The sequence below is a fragment of the Mauremys reevesii genome, linkage group 11, assembly GCF_016161935.1.
Source record: "Mauremys reevesii isolate NIE-2019 linkage group 11, ASM1616193v1, whole genome shotgun sequence".
Classification (NCBI taxonomy): domain Eukaryota; kingdom Metazoa; phylum Chordata; order Testudines; family Geoemydidae; genus Mauremys; species Mauremys reevesii.
Genome location: NC_052633.1, coordinates 75912490 through 75933593, shown reverse-complemented (window position 1 = coordinate 75933593; position 21104 = coordinate 75912490). Strand labels below are relative to the sequence as shown.

At 64.7% G+C, this 21104-nt stretch overlaps 2 protein-coding genes across 4 annotated transcripts in view; one reads left to right on the top strand and one right to left on the bottom strand.

The window, feature by feature from the left end:
- The first annotated feature begins 783 nt into the window (after nt 1-783).
- LOC120374721 (aspartyl aminopeptidase) lies at nt 784-20763 on the top strand. Of its 2 annotated transcripts, XM_039494831.1 has the most exons (15): nt 784-848; nt 1540-1621; nt 3913-4001; nt 4210-4323; nt 7694-7819; nt 8230-8360; nt 8916-9000; nt 9213-9320; nt 11782-11859; nt 12080-12163; nt 14729-14889; nt 15019-15058; nt 15494-15595; nt 19771-19938; nt 20647-20763. In XM_039494831.1, the coding sequence occupies exons 1-15, from the start codon at nt 843-845 to the stop codon at nt 20695-20697; spliced, it is 1425 nt and encodes a 474-aa protein (XP_039350765.1). In that variant the 5' UTR covers nt 784-842; the 3' UTR covers nt 20698-20763. The 2 variants fall into 2 exon arrangements, with proteins under 2 accessions (XP_039350765.1, XP_039350766.1); XM_039494832.1 differs by lacking the exons at nt 784-848; nt 1540-1621 and adding an exon at nt 3469-3598.
- The window catches only part of LOC120374728 (dnaJ homolog subfamily B member 2-like), an 87106-nt gene continuing 73093 nt past the window's right edge, over nt 7092-21104 (bottom strand). The window contains exon 10 of one of the 2 annotated variants that reach the window (XM_039494845.1): nt 7092-7192. In XM_039494845.1, the coding sequence (XP_039350779.1) occupies nt 7164-7192 (29 nt within the window). In that variant the 3' untranslated portion in view covers nt 7092-7163. The remainder of the gene's footprint in view (nt 7193-21104) is intronic. The other variant, XM_039494843.1, reaches the window with a different exon arrangement.

Sequence of the window (21104 nt, the reverse complement as noted above, 5' to 3'; positions counted from 1 at the left end):
GTGTGGGGCAGGCCGGGGCCTATGGGGTGATGTGGGAGATGGGGCAGTCCGGGGTGTGTGTGGGGCAGGCCGGGGCCTATGGGGTGATGTGGGGACATGGGGCAGTCCGTGTGTGTGGGGTAGGCCGGGGGCCTATGGGGTGATGTGGGGACATGGGGCAGTCCGGGGTGTGTGTGGGGCAGGCCGGGGCTATGGGTGATGTGGGGACATGGGGCAGTCCGGGGTGTGTGGGGCAGGCCGGGGCTATGGGGTGATGTGGGGACATGGGGCAGTCCGGGGTGTGTGGGGCAGGCCGGGGGCTATGGAGTGATGTGGGGACATGGGGCAGTCCGGGGTGTGGGGCAGGCCGGGGGCTATGGGGTGATGTGGGAGATGGTGCAGTCCGGGGTGGGGTGTGGGGCAGGCCGGGGCTATGGGGTGATGTGGGAGATGGGGCAGTCCGGGGGTGTGGGGCAGGCCGGGGGCTATGGTGGATGGAGGGACACGAGGCAGCCCAGGGAGGTCTATAGGGCAGTGTGGGGACATGGGGCAGGCTGGGGGCCTATGGGGTTTGGGGGGGGACATGGGCAGCCCAGGGTTGGGGGCAGGCTTGTGGGGGTCCATCTGGCGATGGGGTGACATGGGGCAGGCAGGGGGGTGGGGAGGTGTCTATAGGGCAGTGTGGGGACACAGGGCAGGCAGGGGGGCGGCCCATGGGGCGGGTCTGTGGGGCAGGCGGGGGGCGGGTCTATGGGCCCGGGGTGTGTTTGCTCCTCCCGGCCCGCAGGGGGCCCCGGAGCCCGGCCCGCCCCGCTCGGTGTCGGTGTCCGGGGCGGGGCCGGAGCGGGAGCCGGGCCGGGATCATGCAGGTACCGGGGGGGACGGAACCGACCCTGCCCCCCCCGCGCTGCCGGGGGGGGTCACAGGGCTGCGGGCTGGGCACGGCCGGGGGCACGGCCGGGGGCACAGGGCAGCGGGCTGGGCACGGCCGGGGGCACAGGGCCGGGGGTCGCAGGGCAGCGGGCTGGGCACGGCCGGGGGTCACAGAGTCGGGGTCGCAGGGCTGCGGGCTGGGCACGGCCAGGGGCACGGCCGGGGTCACAGGGCAGCGGGCTGGGCACGGCCAGGGGCACGGCCGGGGTCACAGGGCAGCGGGCTGGGCACGGCCAGGGGCACGGCCGGGGGTCACAGGGCAGCGGGCTGGGCACGGCCGGGGGTCACAGAGTCGGGGGTCGCAGGGCTGCGGGCTGGGCACGGCCGGGGGCACAGGGCCGGGGGCACAGGGCAGCAGGCTGGGCACGGCCGGGGGGTCACGGCCGGGGGGGTCGCAGGGCTGCGGGCTGGGCACGGCCGGGGCTGCCGTGGGGATGAGGTGACTCCGCACCCATCGGTGCCGGTGTCACTGACCTGGCGGGTTGGGGGAGTCCATGGGCGATGCGCTCGGGGGGCCGCCTGCCATGGGGCCGTGGGCACATGGTGTCGCCTCGCCAGTGAGGGGGGGGCCGGGGCCGGGGTCCCTCCGTCTCCGTTCGCCACAGTAACGCGCCCTGTGCCCACCAGGCGTCCGTGGCCAAAGACTCGGTGCAGGCGGCGGCCCAGAAGTTCCTGAGTTTTGTGAACCGGGGCCCCTCCCCGTACCACGGTAAGGGGCTGGGGGGCCGGGGGAGCCTGGGGAAAGGGGTTTGCAGCCAGGGGCCGGGCCCCCTGAGCCTGCAGCTCCTGCCCTGGCCGGACGTGCCCTGGCGCTGCCCCACACTGCAGGGTGCCCTACCTGCACCCCTCCGGGGTCCCTTCCCCCTCCTGGCTCCAGCCTCTGCAGCCCATGGGGCGGGGAGCAGAGACTCCCCAGCTGGTGGGGGGAGATATTGCCCAGATTGGGAGGGCACCAGCTCACCAGGGTGTTAACCCTGGGAAATCGCTGCCCACGCCCGGCTCCTGGGCACCGGGCCCGTTTCTCACACTGCCCCTGCACTGCTCCCTCCGCATGCTGGGAGCGTCTGTTCTGCCCCATGCTGCCCCCCCCCATAGCTGCCCTCTCCCCGTGCCTGGAGTCCCAGCGTCTGTTCTGCCCCATGCTGCCCTCCCCCATAGCTGCCCTCTCCCCCTGCCTGGAGTCCCAGCGTCTGTTCTGCCCCATGCTGCCCCCCCCCCATAGCTGCCCTCTCCCCGTGCCTGGAGTCCCAGCGTCTGTTCTCCTGCCCCATGCTGCCCCCCCCATAGCTGCCCTCTCCCCCTGCCCGAGCCTGGGCCTGTGTCCAGGAGCTTCGCTGGCAGCCAGGCAGGGGATGCGGCAGGCCTGCAAGGAGCCAGCGTCCCCACTTGTTTATCAGAAGCCTGCGGGACGCTGCAGGGTGTGGAGTTCCCCTCTCCCCCTTCCCCCCCCCCCGTGTGCAATTTGGGGGGGGGGAAGGTTTGGTGGCAGAGCAGGTTGGGAATTGCAAGCCAGGGGGGCTCCCAGTGCCAGCTGCCCAGCCCTGCTGAGTGTGTGAGGATCCGGGGGGTGGGGGCTGCTTCCTCGTCGCTCCCTGCCCCGGAGCAAAGTCCCCTCCCGGACTCTTATCAGCACAGGCAGGGCCAGCTCCCCAGGCACTTGGCACCCGAGCCAGGCGCTGCGCGGGGGGAGCTGCCCCATTGGGGAGCTCTCACCCGGATTGGGGGGTCTGCGAAATCCCTCCCCTCCAGGCAGCGGGGTGGGGCTGCGATGCCCATGCACTGCTCTGCATGGACCCTTCTCAGACCCGCTCGGGCACAGCACCCTGGCGAGGCACCGGCTGGCAGAAGAGCAGAAGCACTTTCCTGCGGTCGGTGCCCCCTGGCCCCTAGCGGGTGAGGGGCTGGCATGGCCCGGGGGTGGGGCTCAGTCTCTGTGCCGCCCGTTGTGACAGACTTCCCTGGGGTGCAACCTGGAAGTGGGGTACCGCCGAGCCCTCTGCCCCACCAGCCTGGCCCCCACTGTGCTGCTGTGACGAGCTGCAGACCCCGGCAGGTCCTGCCCTCGCCCAGGCAGCCACGCACTCAGCTGAGTGACAGGAGTGCGTCTGCCCCCTCAGGAACCCCCAAGAGAGCCAGCAGCCCCAGCCAGTGCCCCCAGCCTCGCGCCCCAGAGCCGCACCAGCCAGCCCTGGCCAGTGTGCGTTATTACCCCGTCCACCCCTCCCGCCGTGTGGAGAGGGCACGCGCCGGCAGATTCCCCTTTGCGCTGCAAACAATGCCCTGTCGTAGGTAAAACACAAAACCGCGTTAGGGACGACGGCACGGCCCATTTTAAGTGGTGATGAGCAGTAAGTGGACAGATCAGAGTCGGTTGCGTCAGAAACCAAAGCAAACCGCAAGCTACGTGTTCTAAACCAGACAGGATCTGAACCACCGGTGGCTCATGCTGGGACAAACAGCTCAGCAGTCTTCTGTGCCCCCTCCCCCCGCCGGGGACCCCCTCCCCCACGCAGTCCTTGGTTTTCCAGACATCTTCCCAGGAGCTGAGTTGGGGGGCGGAGGGAGTGAGGCCAGTGCGGGTGTCGCTTCCCCCCTTTTATGGCTTCTTCCAGCTTGCGGGAAAGGTCCTTCGCTCTGAGTCCCACAGTGCTCTCGCCGAGAGGTTTCCTCAGACCCGGTTCCTGGGGTGAGCCTGGGGAGTGTGTGTTCCCCTCCGTGGGCCGTCAGCACCGCTTGGCCTTTGCGCTATACCTGAGAGGCTGCTGGGGGGTGTTTAACCCCACACCGCGGCTCAGTGACTCGCCCAGCTACGATTCTAACTCCAGATACAGTGACAGCACGTCCAAGCCAAGGGGAGATTACTGGGCAACAGAGCCAGACTTTTAAAATGCCACCTCCCAAGGCAGACTTTGTACCAAACACTCAGCAGCCTCTCACCACGGGAAATCGGGGGGCAGGGTGTTGCTTTGGGGTGCAGACAGTCTGTGTGGTTCCCCGCAGTGGTTGCCGAGTGCCGGAGCCGCCTGCTGCAGGCAGGGTTCCGGGAGCTGAAGGAGGCTGAGCACTGGGACATCCAGCCCGAGCACAAGGTAGGGCAGGGGGCTGCCCGGGGCACGGGCTGGGGACATGGGGTGCTCTTTGGGGGCACAGTGCATTTGTGAGGGGAGGGAGCAGCTTGGTGGTGTGGGCCCGACTTCTCCCCACCCCCAGGAAAGGGCTGAGGGGGTCCTGGCCCCGACGCCGTGGGGATGGGCTCAGGCTAACGCTGACACTGCTGCCTCTCCCCTTTTCTCTCAGTACTTCGTGACCCGGAACTACTCCACCCTCATCGCCTTCGCCGTCGGGGGCCGGTACCAGCCTGGCAACGGCTTCAGTCTGATCGGCGCCCACACGGACAGCCCCTGCCTCAGGGTGAGGGACCCCTCGCACCCGGGACGCTGGCTGCCTCCTCCGGACCTGCTCTGGTTCCCCTGGGGCGTGTCCAGCCCGACCTGACCCGGTTCCCCTGGGGCCCATCCTTGCCTGCCCCATCACCCGCTCTGCCTGGCCTCTGCCCGGAGCGCTCCCTGGCCTCTGCCCGGATTCCTTCCCCCAGCCCCCTGGAGCGCCCCCTGCCCTGCCGGGTGCTGGACTCCCGGCCCTGCCAGGCTCTGAGGCCTTGCCCAGGCTGGGATTGCTGGGGGCCGGTGTGACGGCGCTGCCCGTGGGAGCCAGCTGAGGGGGAGCTGCAAACAGACCGGGGCAGACAAACCCCAAACGCTGGTGGATCTTCCAATACTTCGATTTACCAACCAGCACAGAACGGCTTCTGTAGCACCTCCCTGGTTCCGCAGAATCCAAACCCCGCAGCTCCCTTCAAGTGCCAGCCCCAGGCCTCTGGCCAGACACACCTGTCAGGGATGCTGATGATCACTGAAAATCTTCTCTCATCATATAAAGAAAAGGTTCTTCCAACCCCAAAGGATCAGCCACACACCCAGGTCCAATTATAACTTAGATCTTACCCCAAACACATGCTACAGCCAGTTCTTATTAACTAAGCTAAAATTTATTAGAAAAGAAAAGAGAGAGAGTGTTGGTTAAACAATCAATCTACAGACAGACTCAAATTCAGTTCTTCAGGTTCAGACACAGCAGAAATGAGCTTGTACAGTAACTCCTCACTTAAAGTCGTCCCGGTTAACGTTGTTTCATTGTTACGTTGCTGATCAATTAGGGAACATGCTCGTTTAAAGTTGTGCAATGCTCCCTTCTGTCATGGACTCACAGATCATCCCCACTCATGGCCCCGTGCGGTCTGTGTGGGGGGTGCCCCTTCCACTGAGACAGCCCTTTTCCCGGGGTCCACTCTCTCTCGGGGTCAGGACCCTCCACCTCCTGGAGCCGCACCTCTCTGAGCCTTAGCACATCTGCCTCTGCTGTGGGCCCCCTCGGGGAGTCCCCTCGCTCTGGGCCCCCTGGGCCTCTACCCCCCGAAGGGGTTGATGCCCCCTGTTCTCTAGCCCGGAGCGACTCTCAGGCAGCGTAACACAGGAGGTTTATTGAGCGTTGAACCCAGCACAGGAAACTCTCAGGGCCTCAGGCCTGGCCTCCCTCAGCCCAGCACATCCCAGTCCCCCTGCAGCCAGGGGAGCTCTGCCTGCTCCCCTGCTCCAGCCCCGAGCCCCCCTGCTCCCAGCTGGGCCTCTGATACCCCCGGCCCCAAGCCCCCCCTGTCCATTGGCTTCTCTCCAGGGAAACAGGGTCGTAAACAGGCAGACCTGGGTCTCCTCTCAGCCCCCCTCTGGCCCCTCGGGCTGGAACCGGCTGGCGAGGTCACCAGGGTCCTCTCCCCGCAGCCCATTGTCCCCCACTGGCCAGAACTGGCTGTGACTCCTGAGCTGGGCCTCCGGGTCGTCAGGTCACCGGTCGTTGGGGTCTCCATCCTCCCAGGCCATCGTTTGGGGTCCCGAATCCCTCTCCGGTCCTGTGTCCCAGCAAACTCCCTCTCCCCTCCCCTCGTTACACCAGTGACACACAAGGACACTGAGTCCCACCTCCCTGCCTGCAACCCTGGAAAACCACGAAAAAATAAAAAAATCCCCCACTTCCTCACACCTTCTAACATTGTTTGGCAGCTGCCTGCTTTGTCCACTGCTTGCAGGAAGAGCAGCCCGTTGCAGCTAGCTGGTGGGGGCCTGGAACCAGGGTGGACTGGCAGCCCCCATCAGCTCCCCCTATCAGCTCCCAGCTCCCCTAAGTTCCCTGTGCTGCAGCTGTGCAGCAGGTTGGCAATTGCTGGCAGTTCAGCTGTCCCTCCCCCACTGCCATGTGCTGCTCCTGCCCTCTGCCTTGGAGCTGCTCCCAGAGACGCCTGCTTGCGGTGCAGGAGGAGAAGGGGGGGCTAATGTCAGGGTGTCCCCCTCCCCCCTGCTCCTGCACCCCGCTTACCCCTTCTCCATATAGAGCAGGCAGGGGACAGAGACGGAGAGAGACAGAGAGAGCTTGGGGCAGCAGCTGCTGTCTCAACTTCCTGAGCCACTTAAAAAGGCAATGCACTGAAGAGTGGGTCAGCTTCCTTAAAGGGGCAGTGTGCATCTCTCTCCCACACACAAGGTGTGTGTCTGTCTCTGCTCTCCCCTCCTTCGGGTTCGTGCTGCCTTGTATGAGAGGCTAAATTAACAACAATGTGTTAACCCTTGTGGGCTCAGCGAGTTCTAGTTCATCCTTTAGCAGCAAGGCTCCCTGGGAAATATCCCTCCCTCTGACTCCACCACCTCAACCAAGCTTCACAGTCACCATCGCTGTGAACAGTATTAAATTGTTTAAAACGTAACCTGTGTGTGTATCTATCTAATACATAGTTTTTTGTCTGGTGAAAAACATTTCCCTGGAACCCCTCCCCCCCATTTACATTAATTCTTATGGGGAAATTGGATTCACTTAACATTGTTTCACTTTAAGTCGCATTTTTCCGGAACGTAACTGCACCGTTAAGTGAGGAGTTACTGTAGTTACCAAAAGTCCTTTCAGAAACAGTCCAGAGGTTACAGTCCAATGTCCATATTCAGGGTGGCTCCAGTCAGTGACTGGGGATCTCAATCCTTGGGGCTTAAGGTTTCCCCCTCTTGAAACCCAAAGCAGATCTGAGATGATGCAGGATCGTGTCCCAGGTTCTTATACATTTCCAGCAGCCTTTAGCCTGAGAAAACAAAAGGCTCAACTCTCCTTCTCCCAAACATCCTGGCAATTAGCACAGGGTCATTTATCCATTAACAGCTCAGATACAGGTCACCACAACCTGCAAAGAGACACAGAGACAATAACACTATTTCCCTCAAGCATCTTCCTAACTGTTAATATTCCTGTTTTGATCTTTGACTCGAAGCTCTAGCGCTAGACAAGCCTTGTTTGCTGGCATCCCAAGCCCTGAGCAAACCCCTCCCCTGCTCTGCTACCAAGGCGGCTGCATGTCCCAGCTCTGGTCATTGACAGATCTTCCTAACCAGGCTCTGAAGCTCGGCCCTGGGGCAGGTGGGTCTGGGGGTAATTAACCCTTTCTGGCCCTGTCACCTTCCAGTGAGAGATTAGATCACACTCAGCACGTCACAGGCGGGAGCTCAAGGAACCTCGCTCTCCCACCCCCAGGGCCTGGCTTCATGTGTCCCCCCGGAGCCCCGTCCTTGGTGGCCTCCCCGCTGCTGCTGCTGCCGGTGCCCGGGTGGCGGTGGCTGAGCCGGAGGTGCCCGTTGGTGGGCAGAGCCTGGCCCCGCTGGCTGGTGACCTGCTGCCGCTCTCACAGGTGAAGCGTCGCTCCAAGAGAGGCCAGGTGGGCCTGGTGCAGGTGGGCGTGGAGACCTATGGAGGTGGGATTTGGAGCACCTGGTTCGACCGGGACCTGACCTTGGCTGGGCGGGTGATCGTAAAGGTGAGTCTGGGTGGGGCTGGGAGCTGCTCCTGGCCTGCAGCGCTGCGTCTGCAGGTCTCCGCTCATGGTGGGATCCACTCCCGTCCACGGGTCCCGGATCCTCGAGTCCGTCCGCCCGTCGCAGCCACACTCCCCCTCGGAAGTCAGCAGGTTCCGACTCCCTACCCCACGCGTGGAACACACACCTCCCCGGCTGCAGGGGTGGGGTGGGGGTCCCGCGCTGCCACCTTCTTCACCCCACATGGTGGGCAGCTGGGGGGGCAGGTGCAGAGGGAACGCCCCAGGCGGGCAGAGACCCTCAGCCCATGGATGGCTCACCCCAGGCCTGGACAAGGGCTGACTCCTGTGGGTGGGGACAGGGGAGGGCCCTGGGAAGGGCTCGCTGACCCGCCCTCCCTGCTTTCTTTCAGGAGCTGGCTGCGGGGCGGCTGGAGCAGCGGCTGGTGTGGGTGGAGCGGCCTGTCCTGCGCATCCCCCACCTGGCCATCCACCTGCAGCGCAGCGTTAACGAGAGCTTCGGGCCCAACACGGAGCAGCACCTGTGAGCCCCGAGCGGGAGGGCTCCGTGGGGCAGGCGTCCCCATCCCACGCCAGAGCCTGGGCGCTAACGTTCCCCACGCTGTCCCCAGGGGCCTGGCCCGGCTGGGTGCCGAGAGAGCTCCCGCGGGCCGGCAGAGCTTCCGGCTCCTGCTCTGTGTGGCGAGGCCCTCCCCAGCCGGCTCACAGCCCGGTGTCCCCAGGGCACAGCCTGGCCGGCCTGGGGGGCTGCCTGCGAGGCACCATGGTCTGCCCGCCTGGGGCGTTCCATGGGGGGCACAGAGATGGCAGGCCTGGGGCAGGGCTCCCCCCTCAGTCACTCCCAGGGGTATCGACCCCCCTTTCTCTGCCAGTCGGCTAGTGAGCCCCCAGGGAGCGGGGCGAGGGCGTGCCCGGGGAGCAGGGCGAGGGCGCCCCCGGGAGCAGGGCGGGTGCCCCCGGGGAGCAGGGCGGGGGCGCCCCCCGGGGAGGGGCACGCTCCGGCGATTGCCCCGGGACGCGGGAGCAGCCGAGCGGGTTGGAAATGCCCAGGTGACCGACCGAGCCCTTTCCCCCGCAGGGTGCCCATCCTGGCCACTACCATCCAGGAGGAGCTGGAGAAGGGGGCGCCCAAGGCTGGGGCTCCCTGCGCTGCTGATGCCCAGGTGAGGCAGGAGGGCTCCTGGGGGTGTCAGAGCCCAGCTGCCCATCTGGTGGGTTTGGGCACCGAGTGTCCCCTGCTGGGCATGCCGGGGGAAAGCCAGCCAGGAGCTGCAGTGTTCCTGGCAGAGCCGGGGGGCTGGGGCCTGTGGGGACGGGGGGCTCGTGGCCCGTGCAGGGCGTTCACCTCGCCCGGCGGGCTCTGCTCTCTCCCCAGACGGAGCGGCACGCCCCCGCCCTGCTCTCCCTGCTCTGCTCCCAGCTGGGCGTGAAGCCGGAGCAGATTGTGGAGCTGGAGCTGTGTCTGGCAGATACGCAGCCAGCGGTGAGTACCCCGGACCCAGGCTGACTGGCACAGGGCTGAGGGCAAAATCTGCTGCGAGCGGCCCTGCCCTGCCCTGCCCTGCCGGTGATGAGCTGCCCGGCTTGGGAGGAGGCAGGGACCATCCTTCATGTTATCACAGATCCACAGGATCGGGGCTATGCCCCCGGCTTTGGGTCAGTCCCTTGGCGTGATGTGCCAGGCCCCCCGGGTCCCACTCTTCCCCCACCTCCTAGACTGGGCCTGTGGGCGCCAGCCTCGCACCCCGGGCAAGCCCAGCTGAGCCCCCCTGGGAGGGAGCAGGGTGCCGCCCCCCCCCTCCCACCCCTTTGTTTTGGGGCTGGAGGATTTGCTCAGCCTGGGTGCCCAGGGGTGGGGAGTCCTGGTGTCTGGCTGGCGAGCGCATTGCTCGGGGTCAGTCTCAGCCAGTTCCCTAGCGAGTCCTCCGGCCGCCCAGACAGGGCTGGTCTCCCAGCAAACGCTGCAGTGTGTCCGGGTAGTCGCCTGTCTCCACCCGTCCGTCTGGCCGTGCGCCCCATGGCTCCGGGCCAAGTTAGGGGGGGAGACAGCCTGGTTCCCAAAGGCAGTGAGGGCGGCATCTGCACCCTCCCGCCCCCCTTAAACTGGGCAGCGGTTTGGTATCTAGGCTCCCTGCAGAACTGGCAGCCCGGGGCCTTTCCCCACTGACCCCTTGGTGAGGCCTCTTGCCCATCGGCTTCTCCAGTTCCTGCTTGGCTCAGTCCCCGGCCTCGTATTTCTGCGGCTCCGGCTGCGGCTCCCAGCTCCAGTGACCCCCGCTTCCGATCTGGCGATGGGGACCAGGGACCAGCCCTGCTGCTGCCTCTGTCGCTCTCGGACCCGCTTGGCGCCCCGCTTGGGCCTGGGACCTGCTTCTTGGACCACTCCTCCTCCTCCAGCCCACGTAACCCCCTCCGGGCCCAGGGCTGCGAGTCCTGCTCCGGGCGGTGGCTTCGCGCCGTTTTCTCGCTGTTTCCTGTCACTCCCCTTGTCCTGCTGCTGCGCGTCACATACTGCGAAATGCTGCTGCTGCGTTCAGCCTCCCGCCGCTAACACCGCCTGTCGCGAGCTGCAGGATCGGGGCTTACAGGCCCTTGGGGGAACCTCTTCCGTGTGTCCCTCCCAAGGGGTCTCGCTCTTCCTTCAGGGTCAGCCCCATGGCCTCACCGTCCCCCTGCCCCAGGCCGCGCGCTCTGCCCAGGGCGTCCGGCTGAGAAGAGCCCTGGGCGCGGTGCGGCCGCTCCTTGGGATTGGTGCACCTCAGCCAGGGCTGCCCCTCAGGCGGGGGATTAGTCACCTGGCACGGCGCAGGAAGCCCTTAGGGAGGTCAAAGCTCGGTCCGTGCTGGTCGCCCAGAGCCCAGCCCAGGCTCAGTCTGTCTCCCTCCAGGTGGGGGAGCCCCCAGCCAGGGGCCAGCCCTTATCCCCCCTCCCAGGCCTGTGTTCTCAAGCTGGGCTCTTTCCTTAAGGACTCCCCCCGCCCCCGTCTCTGAGTCGGCCTGGAGAGCAAACGTAATCCCTGTTCCCCGCTGGGTCGCCATGGCCATGTCTGGGGAAACTGAGGCACACTGGCCTGCTACAAACACTACAGTAAATTCCCACATGGATACCTCTGTGTGGCCAGGGTTACGAGCAGGCTGCCTGCTCTGGTGCTGATGGCGACTGGGGGTCCCTGCCTTGGCTCCACCGTCCCCCCTGCCCTTCCCCCACCAGCTCCCTCCTGGGGCCTGCAGGGGCCAGTGCGGCTGCTTCTAGACTAACAGACATATTGGAGCTTGAGCTTTCGTGGGTGAATCCCCACTTCGTCGGATGCGTGTAAACCGACGCAGTGGGGATTCACCCAGGAAAGCTCCTGCTCCAATACGTCTGTTAGTCTAGAAGGTGCCACAAGACTCTGCTGCTCTCACAGCTCCAGACTAACCCGGCTCCCCTCTGATATTAGTGTGGCTGCTGTGCACGTCCCCTGGGAGCAGCCTCTGCTGCGGGCCCCCCAGCCTCCAGGGGCTGGTGTCTGCGCCCTCAGGCTGAGCGTCTGCAGCCCCCGACCTCCGGGAGTCTGGCATGGCTGGACGACCTGCAGCTCATCCACAGGTGCCCTGAGATCCCATCCCAGCCGAGCCAGCCCCCAGCTTGTGCCCCCCTCCTCGGAGGCGGCCCCCCCACTCCCTGCAGCAGACCCCCAGGGCAATCCCCAAGCAGGGCTGGGGTCAGGCCTCAGGCGGTGCAGCTGGGGCAGGAGCCGGCTCCTCAGGGCACCGGTACCTCTCAGCCCCACTCCCGGAGCGTGGTGCTTGCCCAGGGGCAGCGCCCGAGCACCTGGCTCTGTGCGTACGTGCAGGGGCGCAGCCCGGGGGGAACTGGGCCCAGAGCCCTGCTGGGACGGGACTGCCCGGCTCCGCCAGCCCCCCAGCCCGGGTGACGGGTCCCGTTTGCTCGTCTCGTTTCAGACGTTAGGCGGCGCCTTTGACGAGTTCATCTTCTCCCCCCGCCTGGACAATCTGCACAGCTGCTACTGCGCCCTGCAGGTGAGTGGGGGGCTGCACTGGGGGGGCCGTGTCCCACCCCCTGCTCTGCACTCCTCTCTGGGGGGTGGGGCCCAGTGGGGACTCCCCTTCTGGCAGGATGGCAGCGGGGCTGGGCACGTGGCGGGGCGGTTTGCCCGGCGCTCGCTCGGCGGGTGCTGTGGCTCTGGGGGTTCTGCCCCCAGGAATGCCCCAGCTCAGCCCCATGTTCTGTCCCCTGCAGGCCCTGATCCACTCCTGCGAGGCTCCCGGCTCCCTCTCCCAGGAGCCCAACGTCCGCCTGATCGCGCTGTATGACAACGAGGAGGTGAGCGGAGGGGGGGGGGTGACATGCCCCAGCTAGAACTGAGCTGTGGGGTGGGGAGATTGTGGGGGAGGAGGGGAACCTGCGCCCTTCCCCCTCCAGCACAGCGCCCCCCAGCGAGGCAGGGACTGGGAGGGGCAGATCCAGCTTCTCTCCCCCCAACCCCCACCCCCCATGTCCAGAGATTCCCAGTGCAGCCACCTCCGGTGCCTTTCTCTGCTCCTGCAGGGGAATAGCCCAGGCACCACTCACCCCATGTTGGGTGTCCCGGACCCCCAGGATCAGGGCCAGGGCCCAGCATGGGGACAGGCCCCCAAGGGGTCTCACTCCTCCAGGGGAAGCCATGCGGCTTCACTGCCTCCTGGGGCTGGACCCCTGGGCCTGCAGCCCCCTGTCCCCCCCCCCCCCGTGAGCCCCGGGCAGCGAGTCCCCTTGAGACAGACCCCGAGGGAGACTTGTACCATCTCGGGGGGCAGCGCCCCCCCGCCAGCGTCTGCAGGGACACGCAGCCAGCGCGGGCCGACAGGCGGGTGGTCAGTCACCTGGACCAGCCCCGGGAGCCCTTAGCTCAGCCCAGAGAACTAAAGGTTAAAGCATCGTCCGTCCTGGTCAGCCAGAGCCCAGCCCCGCTGTAGTGAACCCCCTTGTTCAGGCTCCGTCTGTCTCTGTCTGGCCTCCTTCGGCAGAGTCCAGGTGAGCCCCGACTCCTGCCAGCAGCCAGCTCTGATCCCTTACCTTACACCTCCCCCGTCCTCTGTCCTCCAGCTGGAGGATGTTGCCTGGGGGAGGTGCGGAAATCCACCCCCTTTTGGGCGCTGGTTGTGGGCGTCGATGTCCTGTGACTGGCTTTGCCGTTGTCTTCTGGGATTCCCCATTGATCTGGGGGTCAGGCACCACCAGTGTTTTTTAATGACCTATCCCTGCTCAGATAGCCGGGCAACATTCACATCAACGTCTCTTAGCCTCCCTGAGAGCAAACTACACACACTACTCCTGGGGGATTCTGCGCCAAAATAAAAATTCTGCACACAATATTTTAAAATTCTGCATATTTGATTTGTCAAAATAACACAATATAATCACGCCAGTTTCAATTATTTTTGGTCATTTATTTCAAAATACCTGTCAGCAAGTCTGTCTGCAACAACACAGACAAGAAAAAAGATTCAGGAAATGTTTCTGGACAAATAGATTCCTTACTAGGCATATTAGTACAGGACTCTGAGCAATAATTCATGTAAACTACAGTACAGAACTGTATCTCCCGCCCCCCCAGAAGCAGAGCAAAGGCTTGGGGGAGTCGGGTAACGCAGGAGCTGGGGGAGAGGGAAGTACATTGCTGGGAAGGATCCTCGGTGTGAACTTGGAGGGTCTTTGAGGATGGGTGGGGAAAGTCTGGAACAGGTTTTTTTGTGAGGTGGGGAGAGATCGTTAGGGAGCTTCCCCATGCAGACCTTGGCTAACCCCCAGCCTTTCCCATTCGGTCAGGCACATGTGCCCCTGTCCCCATGTGTCTCTGTGCCCCCCAGCCACTCCCCTGTCGCTATGTAGCTCTGCACCCCCCCCCATCACCATGTAGCCCTGCACCTCCCTCCCCCGTGGCCCTGCGCCTCCACTCCCATCCAGCCCCTGCCCCAGCCTGTCCTCCCCCACTAGCCCTTATGAGCCCCTGCATGACCATCCCCCCGCCCAGCACCCCACGCTGTCTGTCTCCCCACAGCCCCGGTCGCCTGACCTGGCCCACTGTGACGAAGGCAGGCTCTTTCTCTTCCCTCGCTGGCCGGGAGCTGCGGCTCTGTTCTGGTGCCACAGCACCCTCTGGTGGGCAGAAGGCAGAACTGCAGGAACATTTTGGCAGAAGCCTTTTTCTGCACAAAAAAATGGAAAATATGCATGGCTCATTAATTATGCATGAGCACACATAAAGTTCTGGCCATAGGCAGGTCCCTGCCTTGCCGAGTCACAAGGCGTATCTGCCTCCTCTCAATGGGTCAGTTGTAGCTGATGGTCCTTAATGGGCCCTCAAGCAGGCTAGGCAGAGCTAACACCAGCTTGCCTGGGGTGTCCCCAGCAGCACAGCACAAGTGTGAAATACAGACAGGATAGAGCCAATACTCATAACTTCAACTACAAAATGACACATGCACCCAGACAGCATCATCCTAACCAGCCACCCCTAACCTGGTCTTAGACACCTTATATGACCCCCTTTACATAAGATTTGGTGCCACTACAGGACCTTGGTTGCAACAATGATCTATATGGTCCCAGTTCATGTCAGTAACGTCACGGGGGAAGCCCAGGGCTGTGCTAGCAGGGGGCTGTGGGTCAGGACTGAGGGGCACCGGCGCAGCTGGGGAAGCTGCACTAGCCGGGGGCTGCAGCCCCTTTCCAAGGCAGAGCAGGAGGCGGGGGATCTGGAGCAGGGATCTGGCTCCTGCTGGGACGTGGGGCCAGGAACAGGGCGTCGCTCCCGTGTGGTCCTGGGGCAGGCTGCAAATGGGCTGCCCTGGGCGTGGGGTGGGAGCCCCCCTGCTGCCAGCCGCGCTGACCAGGCCCTCCCTGCAGGTGGGGTCGGAGAGCGCGCAGGGCGCCGAGTCTCTGCTGACGGAGCTGGTGCTGCGCCGCATCTCGGCCACGCCCCAGAACCTGACGGCCTTCGAGGAGGCCCTGGCCAAGTCCTACCTGATCAGCGCCGACATGGCCCACGCCGCACACCCCAACTACCTGTGAGTGACCGGGGGGCGGCACGGGACGCCCGCGAGGGGGGAGGGCAGTTTGCCCCTAGGCTCGGGGCTGGCTGGGGAGCAGATGGGGCCTGCAGGCGGCCCAGGAGTAACGTTCAGCTTCTCTTGCAGGGACAAGCATGAGGAGAATCACCGGCCGGCCTTCCACAAGGTGAGTGCAGCCCCCTCCCTGCGGCTGGGACCGGGGGTTCCTTCAGGGCGGGGGCTGGGGGGAGCTCTCCCTGCACCCCCTGGCAAGAACCAGGCTCTTGGGATCCAGGGCCTTTCCCCAGTGCTCGCCTGGCCCCGATCCCAGGCTGCTCTGAGACCCCGTCGGCCTGTGCTGAGCCTCGAGCCAGCCCCCGCGGGGTCCTGGGTGCCTGGCCCAGCCAGCGCCCCATTGGGGGAGGGGCTGCGGAGCACAGGAGCTCCGGGGGGGTGGGGAAGGACCTCATCCCCGCCAGTCACAGGACACCAGTGCCGCGCCCCTGCTCAGGGAGGCCGAGGACAGGGAGCTTTGCCGGGAGCTGGGGCAGATCCTGCTGCCAGGGGGCGCTGCCCTCCCAGCTGGGGGTCGGCGCCAGGCTGAGTCTGGGTGTTTGCGCAGGGCCCCGTGATCAAGGTGAACAGTAACCAGCGCTATGCCTCCACGGCCGTCACCGAGGCGGTGATCCGGGAGATCGCGGGCCGCGTCGACGTCCCCCTGCAGGTAAGTGCCCTGCCCTGCTCTCGTGGGCTCTGGCCATGGATGGTCACGCCCCTGGTCATTGGCAGAATGGCCTCCCTGCCTGGGAAACCTCCATGTCAGGGAACCACAGGGTCTGGTCTGTGCCCAGCCTCCCAGGAGTGCCCCATGAGGGCCCCAGGCCCCCCCCCCCACTTCCACAGGGACGGCCTGTGGCTTCCACGACTCCCGGGCTGGGTCTTCAGGCACCGGTGACACCTGTTCTCTGCGTGGCTCCCTGCAATGAGTCCAGCCAGGCCGGACACCTGCAGGAGGCTTTGTTCTCCCCTTTGGGACTGTCCCGGAGTCCCCGGGCGCTGCTCTGGAGCTGCTCCCCACCAAGCCAGGCAGGACTCTGGGGAGCCTCCTCTCCCTCGGAGCAGCCTGTCTGCAGGGCAAGGAGCTCCCACGGCTTCAGCTCCTGGGTCTGACCTTGGAGCATTCAGCATCCTCTGCCCCTCCGTGTGCTTCCCCCAGCGAGTCCCCCCGGCGGGGTCCTGGGGGGGCCACAGGGTCCTGCCCCGCCACTGCGCAGACGGGACTCTCAGCCAGCCAGTAACACAGAGGTTTATTCGATGACAGGAACAGGGTCTAACACAGAGCTTGTAGGTACAGAGAACAGGACCCCTCGGCCGGGTCCATTCTGGGGGGCAGTGAGCCAGACCCCCACGTCTGCCCTCACTCCCCGTCCCCAGCCAGCTCCAGACTGACACCCCCTCCAGCCCCTCCTCTCTGCTCAGCCCCTTTCCTGGGCCAGGAGGTCACCTGACCTCTTTGTCTCTAACACCTTCAGCCGGCACCTTTGCAGAGGGGGGGCCCAGGCCATCAGTTGCTAGGAGACAGAGTGTCAGGCATTTATGTGCACTGGCCCCTTGCTCTGCAGCAATCACCCACCCTGATCCCACCACCTGGATATTAAGAACTGCAGAGGGGACACTGAGGCACCAATACAGTATTCAGAGAAAACATTAAGAACGTTCCCAGTTCGTCACAGGGGCGCAATACTCCCAGCTGGCATCTGCAGTGAGGCCTGGCAGCCCTGGGGGCGCAGTGCTCCCAGCCAATGTCTGCAGTGACACCTGGCAGCCCTGGGGGTGCAGTGCTCCCAGTCAGTGTCTGCAGTGAGGTCGGGCAGCCCTGGGGGCGCAGTGCTCCCAGTCAGTGTCTGCAGTGACACCTGGCAGCCCTGGGGGTGCAGTGCTCCCAGTCAGTGTCTGCAGTGAGGCCGGGCAGCCCTGGGGGTGCAGTGCTCCCAGTCAGTGTCTGCAGTGAGGTCGGGCAGCCCTGGGGGCGCAGTGCTCCCAGTCAGTGTCTGCAGTGAGGTCGGGCAGCCCTGGGGGCGCAGTGCTCCCAGTCAGTGTCTGCAGTGACACCTGGCAGCCCTGGGGGTGCAGTGCTCCCAGTCAGTGTCTGCAGTGAGGCCGGGCAGCCCTGGGATAACAGGTGACCATATTTGGGGCACCTGGCAGCAGTTGGGTTGGTGTGGGAGAGGCAGCCCTGGGATCACAGCAGTGAGGGGCCCTCGAGATGTCGTCACATCCCACTCCCTGCTCTGGGACTGCACCAAGGGAGCCTGGAGCATCGGGTCAGGGCTTTGTCCAGCCTGTTGTGATGACGGGGATTCCCCAGCCCCCCTGGGAGCCTGCTCCGGAACATGACTCCCCCGAAAGCTTTTCCCGGTCGCTAAGCTCCGTCCCCCTGGCTGCAGGTTAAGCCCATTCCCGCTTGTCCTGCCTTCACTGGACACGGAGAACAACTGATCCCCTCCCTCTTTAGAACAGCCCGCAGCGAACTGGAAGCCAGTTCGCAGGCCCCCCAGGCTTCCTTTCTCCACGCTGGGCATGGCCGGGCTCTTGAGTCAGCTGCTTCTAAACCTTCGATCGGGTTTGTTGCTGTGACCTGGACTCTCCCCAGCTTGTCCCCATCTTCCGTAACGTGCGACTCGCAGAGCTGGGGACAGCACTGCCGCTGCGGCCTCACCGTGCCAAGCCGCGCAGAACCGTTACCTCCAGGGTCTTACATACGACGCTCCTGTTCATGACATCTTGCAACCGCATCAGTTTGTGATGCACTGTAACCCCAGATCCTGCCCAGCGGTGCTACACCGAGCCAGTCAGTCCCCAGTTTGTACCTGTGCATCTGAGTTTTCCTCCCTAAGTGTAGTACTTCGCACTTGTCTCTATTGACTTCATCTTCCTGATTTCAGACTAGTTCTCAATTGTCAAGGTCGCTTTGGATTCTGATCCTGCCTCCAAAGTGCTTGAGACCTCTCCCAGCTTGGGGTCGTCTGCACATTTCATAAGCAGCCTCTCCACTCCATTATCCACGTCATGACTGAAAATATTCCATGATACCGGATCCAGGACTGACCCCTGCAGAGCCCCCCTAGATACACCCTCCCAGTTTGACAATGAACCCTGGATAACTACGCGTAGGGTGCGGCCTTTGAGCCAGTGGTGCACCCACCGGACAGGAATCTCATCTAGACCCCCTGGCCCTAGTTTGTTCAGGAGAATGTCACATGGGACTGCGCCAAAAGCCGTACTGCCATCCAGATAGATCCCGTCCACTGCTTCCCCCCGCCACCGGCCAGTGACCCTGTCAGAGGAGGAAGGGAGGTGGTTTGCCAGGATTTGTTCTTGGCAAACCCATGCTGGCTGCTCCTAACCCCATTAGCCGCCGGGTGCTGACAAACCGATTGTTTCATAGTTCGGTCCAGGATCTCCCCAGGTCTGGAAGTGAGACTCAAGGGTCTGTAATGCCCCGGGTTCGCTTCCTCCCCCTTTTTACATGTCTGCCCGTCTCCAGCCCTCCAGGAGCTTCCAAAGGTCGTCGCTACCAGTTCCCAGATTGCTTCAGCCAACTCCTTCAATAGCCGCAGCTGAATAGCACAGCCCCTGCCGACCTGAATACGTCCGACCCCTCCAAATCGTCACTAACCTGCTCGTTCCTTCCCCCTTGCTGCTCACAGTAACTGTGCGGAGTGTCTGGTCACCGTGACCCTTTCTAGTGAAGCCTGAAGCAAAATAGACATGAAACACCTCAGCTTCCTGAGCACCAGTTATCGGCTCCTTCCCCGCTCAGCAGAGGACCTGCCCTTCCCTTCCCTTCGTCTTTCTCTTGCGCCTCCTCTCGCTGCCTGGCGTGTCCCCCGCTCCGTGAGCTCAGCCTGTCTGGCTCAGGCGTGGGCTGTTCCGTGCTCCTTAGCCCTTCGTTTGGTTCCACTTTCTGTGGGATTCCTTGCTGAGTTCCTGGTGCTGGAGCCCCGTGCCCGGCTCTGGCCTCTCCTGCTGCTCTGGCCTCTCTTCGGTCCCTTCTGCTTTGGTCTCCAGCGGCCTCGGCCTGCAGAGAGGCGTGCGGGGCCGTAACTTGCCGTAGGCGTCAATGTTCAGAGGTGCTGGCTCCAGCCCAGGCACCCCCAGGGCTGTCCCCCGAGTGCCTGGCCTGATCGCCGTGTCCCCGGGAGCCCAGCAGGTCTTTCCCGCCATGGGGGGGCGCTGCCGAGGGGAGAGGCCCAGAGCTGGAATATTCCGGAAGGCACCTGGGTGAACAGCCCCACGGGCTCCAGAACGTTCCCACACTCGTCCACAGGGGGTGCTGGTGCGCCCCCCTTGCTGCCCCCCAGCGGGACGGCCGGGCTTGGGGACCCCCCTCGCCCCGGGTGCCTGTGCCGCTGGCTGCCGAGCTGCGACCCGCAGGGCGAGGGAGAGGACGCCCCAGCCCAGGCCAAGGGCCGGCAGGGAGGGAGGGAAGAGATGGGGCCAGGCGCCCCCGTTCCCCAGGGGCAGGTTCACCCTGCACTGCCCCTTCCACGCCATCCCCTCCCTCCGTGCTCGCCGTTGGCCCAGGGTTTCCATGGCAACCAGGAGGGGTCTGAGTGCCCCCCGCCCAGGGAAGCCCCCCAACGAATGGGGCCTGGCGCTGGCGGCTCAGCGGCTCCAGCATGGCAGGTCTGCGCTGAGCCCTGAGGGAGCCGGTCGTTATCCGGGCTCGTTAGTGGAATGCCAAGGCCGTGGTTAGCTGGGAGCCCAGCCTGTCTGGGGCTGCTCCCTGTGACCAAGTGGGGGATTCGTGACACTCCCCAAGGCGCTGATGGGAGTTGGGGGAATGGTCCTGACGCCTGCCCCCCACCCCCGTCCTTGCCCTTCTGCCCCTCCCAGGAGTTCATGGTGCGGAACGACGTGCCCTGCGGCACCACCATCGGGCCCATCCTGGCCTCCCGCCTGGGGCTGCGGGTCCTGGACATCGGCTGCCCACAGCTGGCCATGCACTCGATCCGCGAGATGTGCTGCACCTCCAGCGTGCTGCAGAGCATCACCCTCTTCCAGGTGAGAGCGCGCCCCTGCACCCCACCCCCCTGCACCCCACACCTGTCCCCTCACCCTCCCCGTCCCCCTGCACCCTGGCCTCCCACAACCCTACAGCTACAGCGACTGCAGAGCATCACCCTCTTCCAGGTGAGAGCGCCCTGTGCCCCCACACCCCACCCGCTGCAGCCCATCCCCTGCAGCTCCGCACCCCACCCCTGCAGCCCACCCCCTCTTCCCCATCCCCTCGCACCCTGTCACCCCTACAGCTCCAGGGATTGCGGAGCATCGCCCTCTTCCAGGTGAGACCGCGCCCCACCCTGCACCCCTGCCCCTCTGGGGACAGCAGAAGCTGGGGACCCCTGCACTGAGCCCCCCTCCCCCCCTGCATCCCTTCCATCTCAGGGTGCTTCAGGGTAAGTGCCGGGGTCGCCTGCAGCCCCCCGGTCCCCACCCCACACACGTGCTGACGCTCTGTGGACAATCGAGCTGGGTCCTGCTGCCCTTGCTCTCCCTGGCCACTTTCATCCCTGAATGGTTACCATAGCAACCTGCCCTGGCCTTGAGTCAGTGATTGGTTACTATGGCAACATGATCCAGCACTAAGTGACTAGCTGGTTGCCATGGTAATGCGTGTATAACTGAACTGGGAGCAGCTGTTCCCCTTTCCACCACCCCCACCCCTTGGCTCCCTGGCCCCAGCCCTGATCTCCGCCTCTCTCCTTCCAGGGCTTCTTCAGGCTCTTCCCGGAGGTGAGCCGCGGCCTGCTGGTGGACTGAGCCGCGGGGGGCTGCCGGGCCCTTCCCGAGCCGCCCGCGGGGCCATTAAAGTGCGTTCACCATTCACCGAGTGTGGCTGTGGCCGGGGCAGGGGGGATGTCACAAGAGCTCCCGTGGGGCTGCGAGCTTCCCCCAGGAGTGCCGGGTGGGATAACTGGCATCCAGACACCCTGAGCGGCCGGCCTCTCCGCTCTGCCTCGGGTGGGAAGTGCCCCCCCCCAGTTGCAGAGGGGGGACCCCCCAACATGTGTTTTGCCCCACACAGCCTGTGCCTGGCTGGTTCAGCAGCACCTGGTCCCGCCTGGGGGGAGCAGAGGTCAGTGGGGACCCTCCCCGCCCCCCAGGAAGGGGCAGTAGGGGAAGTAGAAGAGCCCCCTCTCGCCCAGCCCCCAGAGGGGAGGGGCTGG